General features: G+C 47.6%; 1 protein-coding gene across 2 annotated transcripts in view; it reads left to right on the top strand.

The window, feature by feature from the left end:
- Nucleotides 1-14,586, top strand: part of LOC147712345 (uncharacterized) — a 104,899-nt gene that overhangs the window by 51,948 nt on the left and 38,365 nt on the right. For both annotated transcript variants that reach the window (XM_086923039.1, XM_086923040.1), the window contains 2 exons: nt 5,632-5,718; nt 10,251-10,361. In XM_086923039.1, the coding sequence (XP_086779165.1) occupies nt 5,632-5,718; nt 10,251-10,361 (198 nt within the window). The remainder of the gene's footprint in view (nt 1-5,631; nt 5,719-10,250; nt 10,362-14,586) is intronic.

Raw genomic sequence — 14,586 nt, forward strand, 5'->3', positions numbered from 1 at the left:
TCAGGGCGTCCGGAGGCCTGCCTGGGGGGTACCACAGCTCCAGCACCTCAGTCCTCGGCTGTAGTGGGGGAGCGGTCTACCTCCCTTGGCCCGCTACGGAGCACCAGCCTCACTCAAACCTCCACGGATGGGGGGGGACCAGCTCCGGTCCACCTCGGGACCGTCGCGCACTTGGGGGTTCGCCGCCTCAGGCTGCCTCCTCCGTCTGTAGTCACACCGCCTCGGATCTCGGGCAATGAGGTAAGCTTTCGGTCCTCAGATCCTGCGCCATTCCGCGCCATCTTGATTCTCCTCTCGGGTCAGAGCTGGTCCGGGTAATAGGCTGCAGGGCTCGATTCCGACAGTGTGTTCACCCTCCGTCGCAGCAGCACAGCTCAGGGCACTATTCCAGGTGTCGTAAAGGTATTCTCCAGGCCTGCAGGGCGCCAGAATCGATGGCGGATGAAGCTTTCAGCCGGAGCTCGGCGAAAGCGCGTCCTACTCAGCCATGCTGATGGCCACGCCCCTCATGACTGACTCATTGTTGTCCAGACAGAAGATCCAAACATCCCTGGACAAGTCTGATATGTTTTTCTTGCTTAGTCCTCCTATGGGATTGATATACCGCACTGCCAAGATCTTGTCCATCTTCAGCAGGACACAGCATTGAATTTTTTCCCTGGTCCAAAATTGTATATCGGAAGAACTTGCTATTAGCTCCTAGCTCTTTTTATGTAACTGTTGTTCTTCAGCTGACCACTTTCCTCCTGTATAGTAATCACAACATCTCGTGCCCCAGCCTGTTTTGCTGGCGTCAGACTTTATAACGATTGCTCTTCTGTTCCGTGCCTCTTTGTGAGTTAGCCACCATCTCATTTCCTCCTTGAATTCCACTGTCAGTAGCACTATTTCTGAATATGGCAGTCCTTTACTTATTGAGTTTCTTTAGAGCCCTGTACTGAAGCAGGCCTATGAATATTGCTTGTAGTGAGGATGATGGGTCCGCAAGGCACGATTAGGAGGTAAATCCTTTAGTTTTCTTGCAGCTAAGGTTTGGAACAACCTACCTATCGAACTAAGGATCCACCCATCTGAAACTATTTTTCGTAAAAAAATGAAAACCTGGTTCTTTCAAGCACCCCCTGAGAACTGGTGTTAGCACTTAGGCTTGTCTTATGATTGATGGGACCTTGGATGGGGTGGGCGGTGTGGGGGGGGCTAGGGGTGCTTAGTAGTGTCTGTAATGTCCTAGCGCGGGGACACTCCATTGGAGTAACCAGGTGCTTTATAAGCTTAATAATAATAATGATTGATTGGTATTCATTTATTGTGCATGTTTTGAATCAAGTGAATGAAATTTTAATGATGTTTAAAAAGTCCTGAATTTTAAAATGATGATACACACAGATTATGTGGACCTGATAACTGGAGATTCAAGCCGTTTTGAGAACACCGACCCAACAGAGGCCAATGCACAAGATCAACTGGTTATCTTACTGAATCTGGGATTGTGTATTTATTATGGCTGCTATATTTTTATGTATTATATGTGTTTATTGCTATGCATTTTTGTAGTCGCACGTCCGAAATACAGTTACTAACATACCCTCATCTAGAGGTGTGCCAAATTCTCCTTGGAAAATGGTCCATCATTAGTATATTATCTAGGTAAATTATTAGGTGGATCCCCTTGGCTTGCAGATATTCCAGGACTGTTTTTTTAAAATAACTTTTTATTGAAAACAAGGTATGACCATAAAGAAGAATAGCATACATAGATGATAACACCATACTCATGAGGCGGGATAGACATTAAACACAGTGAGTACAAAATAGGATAGCATAATCACAGTTCCACCGTGTACAGGACTTGTGTGACAGCCGCGTCCCTCATGTGCAGGGGCTCACATAACCCTCCCCTATAGTCATTCCAGTTCCCCCAGATCTGCTTCCAATTGGTGGACACCCCCTGGCTTCATGTACGGTCTTTTCAGTGATCATGCATCATTCCATGTATTTTCCCCAATCAGCAAGTCGTGGTGGGTCCCCTGCCCTCCAGAGTCGCACAATATTCCACTTAGCCACCATCAATCCCAAAGTTACCCAGATACGCTCCTTGAAGTTCAGGTCTGTACGGCCCCAGGCGTTCAGGATGGCCAGCTTAATATTGCAGTCAATCTTCTGCCCCAATACTTCTTCCATGCATCCCACCACAGCCGCCCAGTATCATTGGACAGACGGACACTCCCAGAGGGTATGAATGAAGGTGCCTTCCTGCCCACAGTGCCTAGGACAGCCACCCCCACTGTACACTAGCCCATCCTGACCATTAGCGGCCCAGACAAGTAGGATCTGTGCAGAAGCTTTAACTGTACTAATCGGAGCCTAGAGGAAATGGCCACTTCCTGAGGAGAGGCAGTCGCCGCAAGACACTCCTCGTCATCAAGCCCTGCTACGTCATGATCCCATTATGCCCGCAGCCGGACTAGCGGGTCTGCAGTATTGTTAATCAATTTCTTGTAAATAAGCGATATGGCCTTCTCCGGAGGTCTCCATCTAAGACTCTGTTCTCAAGAGGGGAGGACTCAGAAATGGACTCCCCTCTGGGCAATACCGCAAGCAAAGTGTGCCTAATTTGCATATATCTGAAGTATTCGGTTTGCGCCAGCTCGTAGTCTGTCTGTAGCTGGCCAAAGGGGAGCATGCCTGGTTTTAATACCATCGTAAAACACCACTGCGCTGAGGACAAACCTAATGATAGTGTTGTGAACTCGAAACCATGACTCCTTACAGGAATTGAAGAAACTGGCTTTGAGGTGAGCAGATGAGGTTCGTCAGATACACAGCCTTTAGCTCTATCCAAGCCATCCAGTCGTTGGGTCACAGAAGATCCCTCAGGACGTTAAATTTCCATCATGAAGAGGCGATCAGTCAGCCACTCATTGAACTCTCAAAGGTTTATAACTGGTCTCCGACAGCCATTTCTTCTTTACTAGGAAGATGTTACACACAAACCAGTAGGGGTGAATGTCTGTTAAGGGGATAGCACATTTTGCTAGGAGGTCTTATACCTCCCGATCTATGATTGTAGTATCTCTCTCCGAGAAGGCCAGCTGTCGACATGGTTGGACTGGAGTGCTGTAGAATTCAAAATTTCCATCTGCAGGACCCATGTGTCTGAAGTTAAAGCCCTCCAGTTCTGAAGAAAGCTTGCCCACCCCCACCTCTAGTTGGGAAGAATGGAGAACTCTCACTTGAAATTTCTTTGTGGAGCAGTCCACGTGGGCTGCCTCTGGTTCTGAAGTAATTCTGAAAACCTCTGGAGTGAAACAAGTCTCTGAATCTGGTTTGGTCCTCTCAGTAGCCGTGTCGGGAGCCTTGGCCTCTTCAAAGGGCTTGGGAGAAAAAATGGCCAGCTAAGCTCTGTCTACCATGACCGGCCCCAGTGAAAACCTTAGAGTTGAAAATTGTTTGCACCTCAGGCATGATGGTGGAAACTAACATGTTGACTACTTTGCTCAACAGGTCGCCAGACAGACCCTTTTAAGCTAAAGCACCTGGTTCGAAGGGTGTCAGGTACACAAGTTTGGAGTCCACCTTTATCAAGAGGGAAAACACTCCTTAGTAGATAGGGCACAGTTCACATTCCCCAAGAAAGTATTGCTCTCTGAGACCACCCCAACAGGACTTCTGCTGGAATGAGTGAACTTGACAGTTTGGACTTCTCTGCCATATTCAGGATTTTTGTGAGTGGCCCTATGACATCTAACAGCGTATCTTCACACGACCTCAAAGAGTGCTTGATTCCCTTCATCGGGTCTCTAATATATTTCACCAGGGATGCCGCCATTCTTGCATCGATTTCAGGGGTCAGTGTGACCTTGCTTGCCAAGGGTAGTCGAGGGTATTCCATTTGGAGGCAGGCTCTCACCTCCTCCTGTGACTTGCGGAGGTGGCCACCTTCTCCGCCAGTGACAATTCAGAGGAGGATGGGTGCAGCAGGGCCTCATGTCTAACATGTCAGACAGAGGTAGAACGAGTAGTCCCCTGAAGGGTAGATTTTGACACCTGGGATGTTGACTCTGGAGACGGATACAACATTCTGGAGGGCCCTGTCTCAACTTCCGAATCCCCATCAAAGTTCTCATTGTCATGGATGAGGTGTACGACAGAGAGGCTAGGTCATAAAGGTGTTCCCTGTTGACCCTGAGGAATCCCCATCACCTCCAAGTATAGGACAAGATTGTGATAATAAAGCCTATCAAAGGCATCCATAATGACACCTGTCAAATTTTTCCTCCATGTCATCCAGTAGTTTACTAAGTTGCCTGCCACCTGTAGAGGGCCCTGGACACAGGGTTGCTCTAGACCCAAATCTAAGGGTTCTGGAAAGACGTATGCCAATTACATGAGCTTCTTCTCAAAGGGCTCAAGGTCAGAAGCCACTGATTAGTGAATAGAGACATCTCCTCATCATCTTGAGGGAAGCAGGAAACTGATTCCTCCTCCACGTAGGAGCCGTCTGCCTCTTGAAACATTATGCCTTACATCAGTGTTGTCCTGGAACCTGCAGCGTTTGACAGGTTTATCCCTATGTGGCGTTGGAGTGGAGCCAGCTAACTTCTGGAATTCAGAGGACACTTTGGGGTGCTAGCCCTGGGAGGACTCACCCCTTATATTCTGTGGGGTTTTGCAGGTCTGTGCTTCATCCCAGCAGTGTGTGCACAGTTGTGCTACTATGAGCCTTTCTGTGGAATTTAGAGTACTGGCCCGAGCTCCTTGTGTGTGTTCACACCACTTCTGGTCGGTAATTACAGACCCATGCAGGGGAACTCCTCTTCCAGGCTGCGTCGGAGGGCCAAGAGTCCATGGTTGGCACTACGTTTACTTTTTGGGATTCCCGTTGATGGCGCACAAGCCTCAGAGCACAGAAACACATCTCTGCAGGCAGGCTCCGGCCCTAGAATGCCCTCTTGTGGCCTCCCGGTCCAACCACGATCAGGCTGCCTCGCTCAAAAAATGCTCATGGCTATGCTAATGTATCGCTGCATGCTCTCCCGCAGGCCCCACCTGTTAATGGAAAAAAAACAAGATCGCAACCAGAAAGGGACTCTACTGTCACACCACTGCTTAACCCAATATAAAACCTTGGCTGGAAATACTCATCTGATTGCTGCCGAAGCAACAAAGTAAGAGGGGGATTAGAGGAAGACGACTGCCTATATGGAACTTTGTGGACTATGATAGGCTGTCGTTTTGTTTCCTTTCTCAGTGGCTCATAGGAAGGAAAGGTAGTTTTTGTGAAAATGTTGAAGGCTACTGGAGAAAATGAAGTATAGAAAGAAGAGCATAATCCTCGCCTTCAGTCCTGACATAGAATTAATAATGTGCATAAACAATATTCTCATAATTGGTTAAAAGGTATTCAGAGTCCACCGTATTGATCTTTTAGTGGGGAGAAACAGCCAACTCATGTTTAAATCTTTCTACAAGGTGAAATGGTCATCATTTTATAAAATAAGCATACACTAAAATACATAAATAATTTTCTGCATTCCATTGGTAGTCCTTTTTGGGTGTAAACTGGTGAGTTATTGCTTAATACAAATACCTCTTTTCTTACTAGGAAATATATTTTCTCTTCCACAACAGGATCTCCATTTAACACCGCAAAGGAAGAGGCAACTGTAAGGGAGTACCACAGCGCTGTAAAAGAAGAAAGCAGCAGTTTTAACACTGGTAGGTTAAATACAACATATTACACCTTTTACCAAGTGGACCACTTATAAGGTACATAGAGAGGGACAACTTGCGGTTCAGGCTCACTTCTGGAATTAGTTTGCTGCATTGTTTTGTTGGCATTAGTGATTAGTATTACTGTGGTTATGCTTCGATATATTGCAATACCAATAAATCAATTAGTCAGGGGCTTGTATAACTTGGCTACTCACCCATGAGGGTCTCAAAGCTCTAGGGGTGAGGGTCTGCTGGTCACACTGCGTGGAGGATCATTCAAAGAGCCAGGTCTTGAGATTTGGACAGCAGCAGCTACCAGACGGTGCTGCGCTGTGGAAGGAGCAAGTCACCTAAAGGATAGTGGACTGCGATTTCACCGTGCAGCGGCTGCCATTAATTAGAACCGTGCGGCTGGGGAGCTGGACAGCTGGGAGGTGGGCCGCGGGGGATCGCAGGGGCGACCAGGGACAAAAAAAGGAGAGAAAATGAAGAAGAAAAAAATCCAAGGCAGAGACAGAGACACAAAGAGAGAGAAAAACGCAGAAAGAGAGCCAGAAAAATCAGAAAGAAACAGAAGGGCAGTCAAACAGCAGAGCGGCTCTACCACTGGACCACCAGGGATGAGACTCAGGCCTGCGGGTGGAGGAGGGCCTCGAACTCCTGTCCCCCGGGTCAGTAGTAGCTGCAGCAGATGGGGACAGCAGCAGCTACCAGACGGTGCTGCGCTTTGAAAGGAGCAAGTCCTCTAAAGGATATGACTTCTTTTTTAAAAAAAGTTTTTGTAAACCTTTATTGTGCATCAATAAAAGAACAAATACGGGCCCACAACCATCAGGCCGGCCACGAAAATATTTGTAGCACCAAAGCACGCAATACGGTGACACAGTAACACAATATGACAAGAGGCAGACATGTAACAGTTACACTGTATATCATCATAATACCGTGTCCAGGATCAGTGAAGGTTTGTTTTATATTTTGTTGCAACTATCAAAGTCCGACATTATAATATTACATAAACGACAAACTAAGTAAATGTAAATGTAAATGTATAGGCATTTATATAGCGCACTACTTACCCGTAGGGTCCCAAGGCGCTTCGACCGCTGCGAAACCCTTCCTGGCTTCCCTGAGAGATGGTCACTTAATGGGTATCTCCAGGGTGAGACCAGGCATCCCCGGCGGTCTGGTGGGGCCGTTAGTGAAGATGAGGCAAGCTAATGCCCAGAGTTGCCGAGTGTGATCGCTGATCAGAGTGGGCACCGAGGCTAGAGAATTATCGAGTCCGCTGACCCTGGTCCAGAAACCTGCCGCGCCAGGAATCGAACCCTGGTCCCAGGCCGTCCTCTGCTCTCGGGTCTGCCGCCTCTAACCAGTGAGCCACACTACTTCACCCGTGTAGGCGAGATAGACAATACCAACAATTATGTCGAGTAATCAGATTACCCAAAAGTCTAGTCACCCCAGGCGGAATGGCGGCTTAAAGTTTCCACAGCAGAAGTATCAGACCTAACGTAACACCCAGTGTCCACCGCCACCCACCCACAACTGTCCCCGACACGGACCCAAGAAAGAATAAAGAAAGAGGACGAACAACGAAGAAAATAAAGGCACCATAGAACTGAAACAGAAAACGAAAAATCCCCCAACCCCCCACCCTACACGCATGCAGAGGCTACGGCCTATCCCCCCCCCAGCAGTGTGTCTGTCGCCCAATAAACCCGAAATATAGAACAAGGAAAGAAAGAAGGAAGAAAGAAAAAGGAAGAATTATAATACCTGAAATATAGGGAGTAAGAAAAGAATAAACTAATCTATGACTCCCATGAAATAAGGAAGGTGGGGAGGAGCCCAACTAACACCAGGCCTCCCGTTCTCTCCAGCCGTCACAAATTCTCCTACGACATATGTAGCAATAACTATGAAAACCATCGCATCAAAGGAGAGTCAAATTGTGTACACCCGGACCCCCACCGCGCACAAAACCGCCACCCCCAACAGCAAAAAGTGAACAATAGAACATAGCAGTTGCAGTCTTAAATGGGGGAAAGCATCACACACAACGCATCCAATATGTCAAAAAGCGTTCCAGTCCAGGTCACCGCCAGCCGATCGGGCAAAGCCAACGAAAGGAACACCATCAGCCCTGTCCTGAACGTCGAAATCCCCCCAAACATGGCCACCGCTGAAAACATCCCTCAGGAAGAACAAAGGAGCAAGATGGCCGCTTCCGACCAAGAAGACGCAGATGAGGAGGAAGTGGGCGCCCCCAGTCACCAGCTAGTGCAGTGCCCAAAATGACGGACGCCTCTCCCATCGCATGATGACACACACTCCACCAAAGTAGATAATAGGCTACGGAGGCAAGGGCAGCGAGGGAAGGCAGCAGCTGGGAAGTCATTAAGGGAAGCCAAAGTGAATTCTGCGTAGACAAAGTTCCAATTGTCGAAGTGGAAAGAGACTTTGTATCTGTAGCCTCATAGGGAAGGAGACACCCAACATTGTAGCCAGAATCATGTCGTTTCCCTGTACTCTCCTGCTGCAACATTGTATCCAAGTCAGGAGTAATTAGCGGCAGCTGGGGACCAGTCGACCGCGATCCCCTAACTCCGGTGCAGCTTCCTCAATCCTGCGCTCCAACTCTCGGACGTTTCGCCGCCATGTTTCCCTCAAATCGGCAAGGGCAGCCAGGATATCGCCACAAGTCAGGCCCCCCCGCAAGTACAGCCGGTTCACAGCGCTCGGCGGCGCCCTCAGATCAGCCTCCAGCATGAGGGCAGGCAGGGCATCGCGTGCTGGGGACAGGGGAACAACCACCATCTCTTCTCGATAGGAAGGCGACATTGCTTCCAATGCAGTGAGCCCACAGTGGAGGGGGGGGAGCGACGACACTGGCAAGAAATTAACAGTGCGAGCTCCTGAAGAGAGCGCGGCTCACAATCCGGGGGCAGTGCAAAATGAGAGCCCCCCCGCCTAATGGTGGTGCGGGCGGGCCGCAGCAGAGAAGGCGCTCCAAAATGGACTCCGTCCAGCCGTATTCAGCGTAGCAGGGGGAAGCCCTGCAGGAAGGGCTCCCGTCCTGCCAGTGACCAGTTCGTCCCAACCGGGAGTCTCACCACAATGGAAGGGGTCGGCGTCATCCACCTCCGCAATCGGCCGCTTTCCTTCAGAAATCGGCACTTTCCCGGCTCGTCCCGTCGACTACATCCAGCCGCGTCCAGCGGCGGCGATCGGCACAGGGTCCCGGGGCAGCATCGGAGGCAGGCAAATGGTGCGAGTTCATCGTCAAAACTGCAGGCAGAGACCTCTGAGGAACGCCAGCAGCCTCAGCGCGTGTGTGTCTCCGTTTTGACGCGGTGGAGGCGAGGATGAAAGGCAGGATAATGAGACAGGATCGGACGGCTTGCGGAGCCGGGAGCCTACACGTCCGTCCCGTCCGCCATCTTGGCTCCTCCCCATGACTATGACTTCTTACTGGGAGTAGGGACAAGGGGCATCGTCCTGCCAAAGTAGAGAGGAGCATTTGCATTGAGGTGGGGAAGGAGGGAAGACAAGTAAGGATGATTTTTAGAATTCAGGGAAGGGTAGCATTAAGAAGTAGTAAGAGGTTGGTCGTGTTCAGGGATTGGTAATGTTAAAGGGTAATTAGGGGCTTCTAGGGGTCAGGGAAGGGTCCTTTTAAGGGGTAGCAAGGATTTTTTAGGGTTTATTGAAGGGTAGCATTAAGGGGTAGTTCTGGGTTTTTAGGGTTCAGGGATGTACAGCATAAAAGGATAGTTGTTTTTTTTTTAGAGTTTAGATTTGTGTTTAGTGTTAGTGTTTAGGTTCAGAGAAGTGAATCGTTCAGTGTTAAGGCGTAGATAGGGGCTTTTTAGGGTCAGGTAAGAGTAACATTAAGGAGCAGCTTGGGGTATTAACCCCTTTGCCACGGCGGTAATTCCTCCGCGGTGCTGGGGGGGTGAGGGGGGTCACGTGGCGCCGCCATGCTTGTGACGGAACAACTTCCGTCACGAGCCATGGGCGGGCTTTGCTTATGACGGAGTGGTTCTGTCTGCTCTGACGGAACCACTGCGTCATGAGCACACGCCACCCGTGGCTTGTGACGCAGTGGTTTCGTCGCAAGCATGGAAGGGGTTATGGGTTCATGGATGGGTAGAGTTATGGGATGCTCAGGAGTAATTAGGGTACAGTTTGATAAATTAAAGAATAATAATTTTAAAAAAGACTTAAAATTCGACATTTTTGGAATCTTATACGTAATAATGGAGGACACAACATTCAAACCTCCAATCCTATCCCTGTCAGCTAACAGAGCACATTCCAGAAAGTTGCCTCTTTGTTTCAGTCAATATGTAACAGTGTGAGGACAAACACCAATGAAAATGCAAGAGCAGGTACCAAAAGACAGAATTTTATGATCAGCACAGTCATGAACCTTTCTTTCCCATTGTCATCTGATAACTGGTGCTCCTTATATGTAAAACTCATACATACCTACCTAGACAATCATGCATTTAATACTGTTTTCATCATAGGCGCCGTCGTCCCAGCACCGGTGAAATCAATAGTCATAAATGAAGAAGGGGAGACATATCCCATTGATGTTGATAACTTTAGAAGACAGGGCATCTTTAACAGTGCTCCAGGTGAGTAAATTGTTGCAGTAAACCACCAGGCAGTACGCTATATACTGTGGTCAGTGTCTGCACTTTGCTGTATACTGATTAACATGCTATTTTATATTAATCCATTCCAACTAAGGTTGTCTTGAATTTTGGGGAAGTTTTATTTGGGCGAACAAAGGCCCATGGATGATTACAACATGGTTGTTTTATGCTCGCCCAGGTATAGCGGTAGAACCTGAGAAGGGTTCTATTGTAGACTGCAAAACACTGAGGCAGCACTATAGAAAGATGAAATGAACATATCACCCCAGTGATTTTAAATGGGGTCTTTGAATCATCTGCCACAATAAGGAGAGGCAATGGTATCACATTTGAGTACATGCAACCTCTATACCCCCACACCGCCATACTTGTTGAAGGATAAAACCAGTTCCCATCAACAAGGGGACTGAAAATATTGCTCTACTTTGAAATAGCTACTCTCCCTTTTTACTAATATTATATTTTATGCAGAGTGTTTATATAGCGCTGACATAGCTCCAGAGGTCCGTGCCATGCTACACATAGCAATGAGTACATGCAGAGACATGTATTAGCCAATACTGAACTTTACGAAAGCTCAGTGGTAATAACACATTTACAGGAAATTGCATACATATAGGGCACAAGTGGTGAGAAGGCGAGGGAAGCAGGCGAGGGCTGACCTTAACCCGTGAAAGAATAATGATCACCCACTACGACAACTTCACGGACCATCCTCCAGACACCGCAGCCTCCCCCCTGCACCCCTCGGACAACAACAAACCAACCATCTCCAGCTGAACACCCCTCACGACCGAAGACACCGCCTCAGCCATGAAAGGCATCCACTCGCGGGCTCCCACCGACCCCTGCCCTTCTCACAACTACCACAGAGCCGCGGCCACCATTGCACCTGAACTGAAATGCGCCATCAACACCACCTTCGAAACAGGCACCTTCCCGGATGTCTGAAAACATGCAGAAATCAGGCCCCTACTCAAGAAGCCAACAGCGGACCCCACCAACCTCAAAAACTACCGACCCATCACGCTCCTCCCCTTCGCAGCCAAAGTTGTAGAGAAACTGGCCAACAGAGAATTAACATGGTTCATTGATCACAACTCCATCCTCGACCCATCCCAATCCGGATTCAGAAGCAACCACAGCACAGAGACTGCCCTACTCGCCTCCACAGACGACATCCGCACCCTCCTGGATCAAGGACACTCAGCAGCCCTCATCCTACTCTACCTATCAGCAGCGTTTGACACCGTCTCTCACCGCACACTAGTCACCAGACTACACAACTCCGGAATACAAGGAACAGGCCTAGACTGGATATGATCGTTCCTCACCGGAAGAAGCCAGAGAATCAGGCTACCTCCCTTCCTATCCGACCCCATGGAAACCGCATGTGGAGTCCCACAAGGATCATCACTGAGCCCGACCCTCTTCAACATCTACATGGCCCCCCTAGCAACCATCGTACGAAAACATGGCCTCAGCATCGTATCCTACACCAACAACGCTTAGCTCATCCTCACCCGAGACCCCACCACCAGGAAGGAATGCAAGAAGTCGCTGACTCGAGGACAAATAGCTGCCTGAAACTCAACACTGGGAAGACAGAAGTTCTCGTCCTTGTAACCACCCCTTCAGCATGGGACAACACTTGTTGGCCAACCGCCCTCGGGAGCCCTCTGTAGTGATTGCATGTTCCTTTAAATGGAATTCTTTCTATGTATTGTGGAATGTTTTCTTACAAATGCATATGGGAGGAGGAACACAAAAAAGATTATTTGTTGCAAACTGTTGCTAACAAACTTATTCAGGGATGGGGTAAGTTGGACAAACTGGATCAAAAGCTAAGGCCTTTCTGGGAAGTCAGGGACGAATTAAGTCAGGATGGGGAGTTTCTGTGCAGATCTGAAAAAAATCATACCTCCAGTGGGTATGAGAGACAGAATACTTGAATTGGGGCATGAAGGTCATCCAGGGATCACTAGAACGCAGAGACGTATTAAGATGTTATATTGGTGGCCTGGGATTGATGTGCAAACAAAACAGGTGATGGACAGAATGTGGATCAAACCGGTCCGGTCCTCGGATGCTTGATTCTGTTCTGGGAAGGACATGGCTTTTGTAGTTCGGACTGGACTGTTCCCATGGGGCACAGGGTCAGAGCTGATTTGCATATCGCCATTGTCTAACCCAGGGTGGTGTGGAGAGCAAAAAAACGATGGATTTGGGCCCAGATCTTTGGACTGGGGTCAGTGTTTGACATTGATCCACATTCGGTCCATCACCTGTTGTGTCTGGGATTGATGTGAGCATAGAAAGATTTGTTCGCAATTGCATTCAGTGTGAAATTTCTGACAAAGCACAGAAAACTTTAAATCCACCTCTGTCGGCTTTGGAATGTCCTACTTTACCCTGGCAGAGCGTGGCTTTAGATATCATGGGACCCGTTATTTGGCAAGATAATGCTGTCGGGTACATTTTAGTGTTAGTTGATTTATTTTCAAGATGGCTGGAAGTGGAAGTTGTATCTAAGGTGGATACACAAAGTGTCATAAAATTTTTGGAAATGTGTTTTTTGAGAGAGGGTTTTCCAGCAAGTATTTTAACAGACAATGGTGTTCAATTTAAATCAGACTTAATGAAAAGTTTTGTAACTAGGACTGGAATTGAGCTAAAGTTCACAGCACTGTACCATCCTAGGGGTAATTCTGTAGTCGAAAGAGCGAATAGGATGCTTAAAGGTGTTTTACAATTGGCAAAAAGGAGTAATGAGAATTGAGATGATGAATTGTATAGATTGATCTGGTCCTATAGGGTTACAATTCATGACACTGTGGGTGAGAGTCCTTTTTGTTTAATGAGAGGGAGATTTCCTCATTGCAAAATCAATCCAGGATGGATTGGTAGAAGCAAAAGAGTGGATTGGGATGCTGACAAAGTTCAGCAATCTATTTTGAAGTCACAAGATAGAAATAAAAATCATTATGATAGGAAACATGGCACTAGGGAGGTAAAAATCAGTGTTGGACAGATGGTACGTGTTAAATCTGCAAGGAAGGGTGGAAAGTTACACTCTAAGTTTTCTGAACCCAAAACTGTTGTAAGGGTTATGAAGAATACGGTCCACTTGGATGATGGCACGATTCATCATATGAGTCGGATTGCGTTGGCAGGCAAGACTGGTTTAGAAGGGAATCTCTGTAGTGATTTGGAAAGGGATTGGTGGTTGGATGTTTTTTCTCAGTTTGAAAAGGGAGATGGTGTTATGGGTGAAGATTCTGAAGCTCAGGATAGTTCACAGGTTCCTGTTTCTTTGGAGTCTCCAAGTGGTGTGTTTACTGGAGATTCGTTGTTTAACACTATAGGGACACATGGTTCACCACAATCTTCTGAACAACCTGCCAGTCAACCTGCCAGTTTACCATAGGTTGAGAGTTCTAATCCACAAGATGGTATCAGTTTGAAGGGAAGTTCTTTACCTGTTAAATGTTCTAGATTTGGGAGGGAGATTGTAGCTCCAAAGAAATTTGATGATTTTGTTTGCTCTTGATTTATTTGGATTCCTTGTTTAACATTTGTTGTATTTATTGTTTTTATTATTTGGTGTTTTTTTATTGAAGAAGGGGGATGTGTAGTGATTGCATGTTCCTTTAAATGGAATTCTTTCTATGTATTGTGGAATGTTTTCTTACAAATGAATGTTCTAATGTGTGTACTGAAACTGGAGTTGGGATTCATTCTTTGGATGAACCTTTCGTCCAGCTGCATCTATTCTTCACCGCTCAGGAATAAATACTATTCATTTCATTTCTTGGAGTTCTCTTTATTTACATTGGTTTACCACTACACCCTCCCACCCCCACAGACCACTCCAAGAACCTGGGTATCATCCTCGACTCATCACTCACCATGAACCGACAAGTCAACGCAGCCGCATCCTGCTGCTTCAACACCCTCCGCATTTTCCGCAAGACCTTCAAATGGATCCCCCCGGAATCAAGGAAGACAGTCACCCACACACTCATCACCAGCAGACTGGACTATGGAAAAGCACTCTACGCCAGCATCACCAAGTCCCTACTTCGCAAACTCCAGACCATACAGAACACGTGCAGCCAGACTCATCTTTGGCATCCCCCGACGAGAACACATCAGCCAACATCTACGAAGACTCCGCTGGCTCCCCGTAGAGAAAAGACTCACC

This window comes from Lissotriton vulgaris, chromosome 5, assembly GCF_964263255.1.
Source record: "Lissotriton vulgaris chromosome 5, aLisVul1.2, whole genome shotgun sequence".
Classification (NCBI taxonomy): domain Eukaryota; kingdom Metazoa; phylum Chordata; class Amphibia; order Caudata; family Salamandridae; genus Lissotriton; species Lissotriton vulgaris.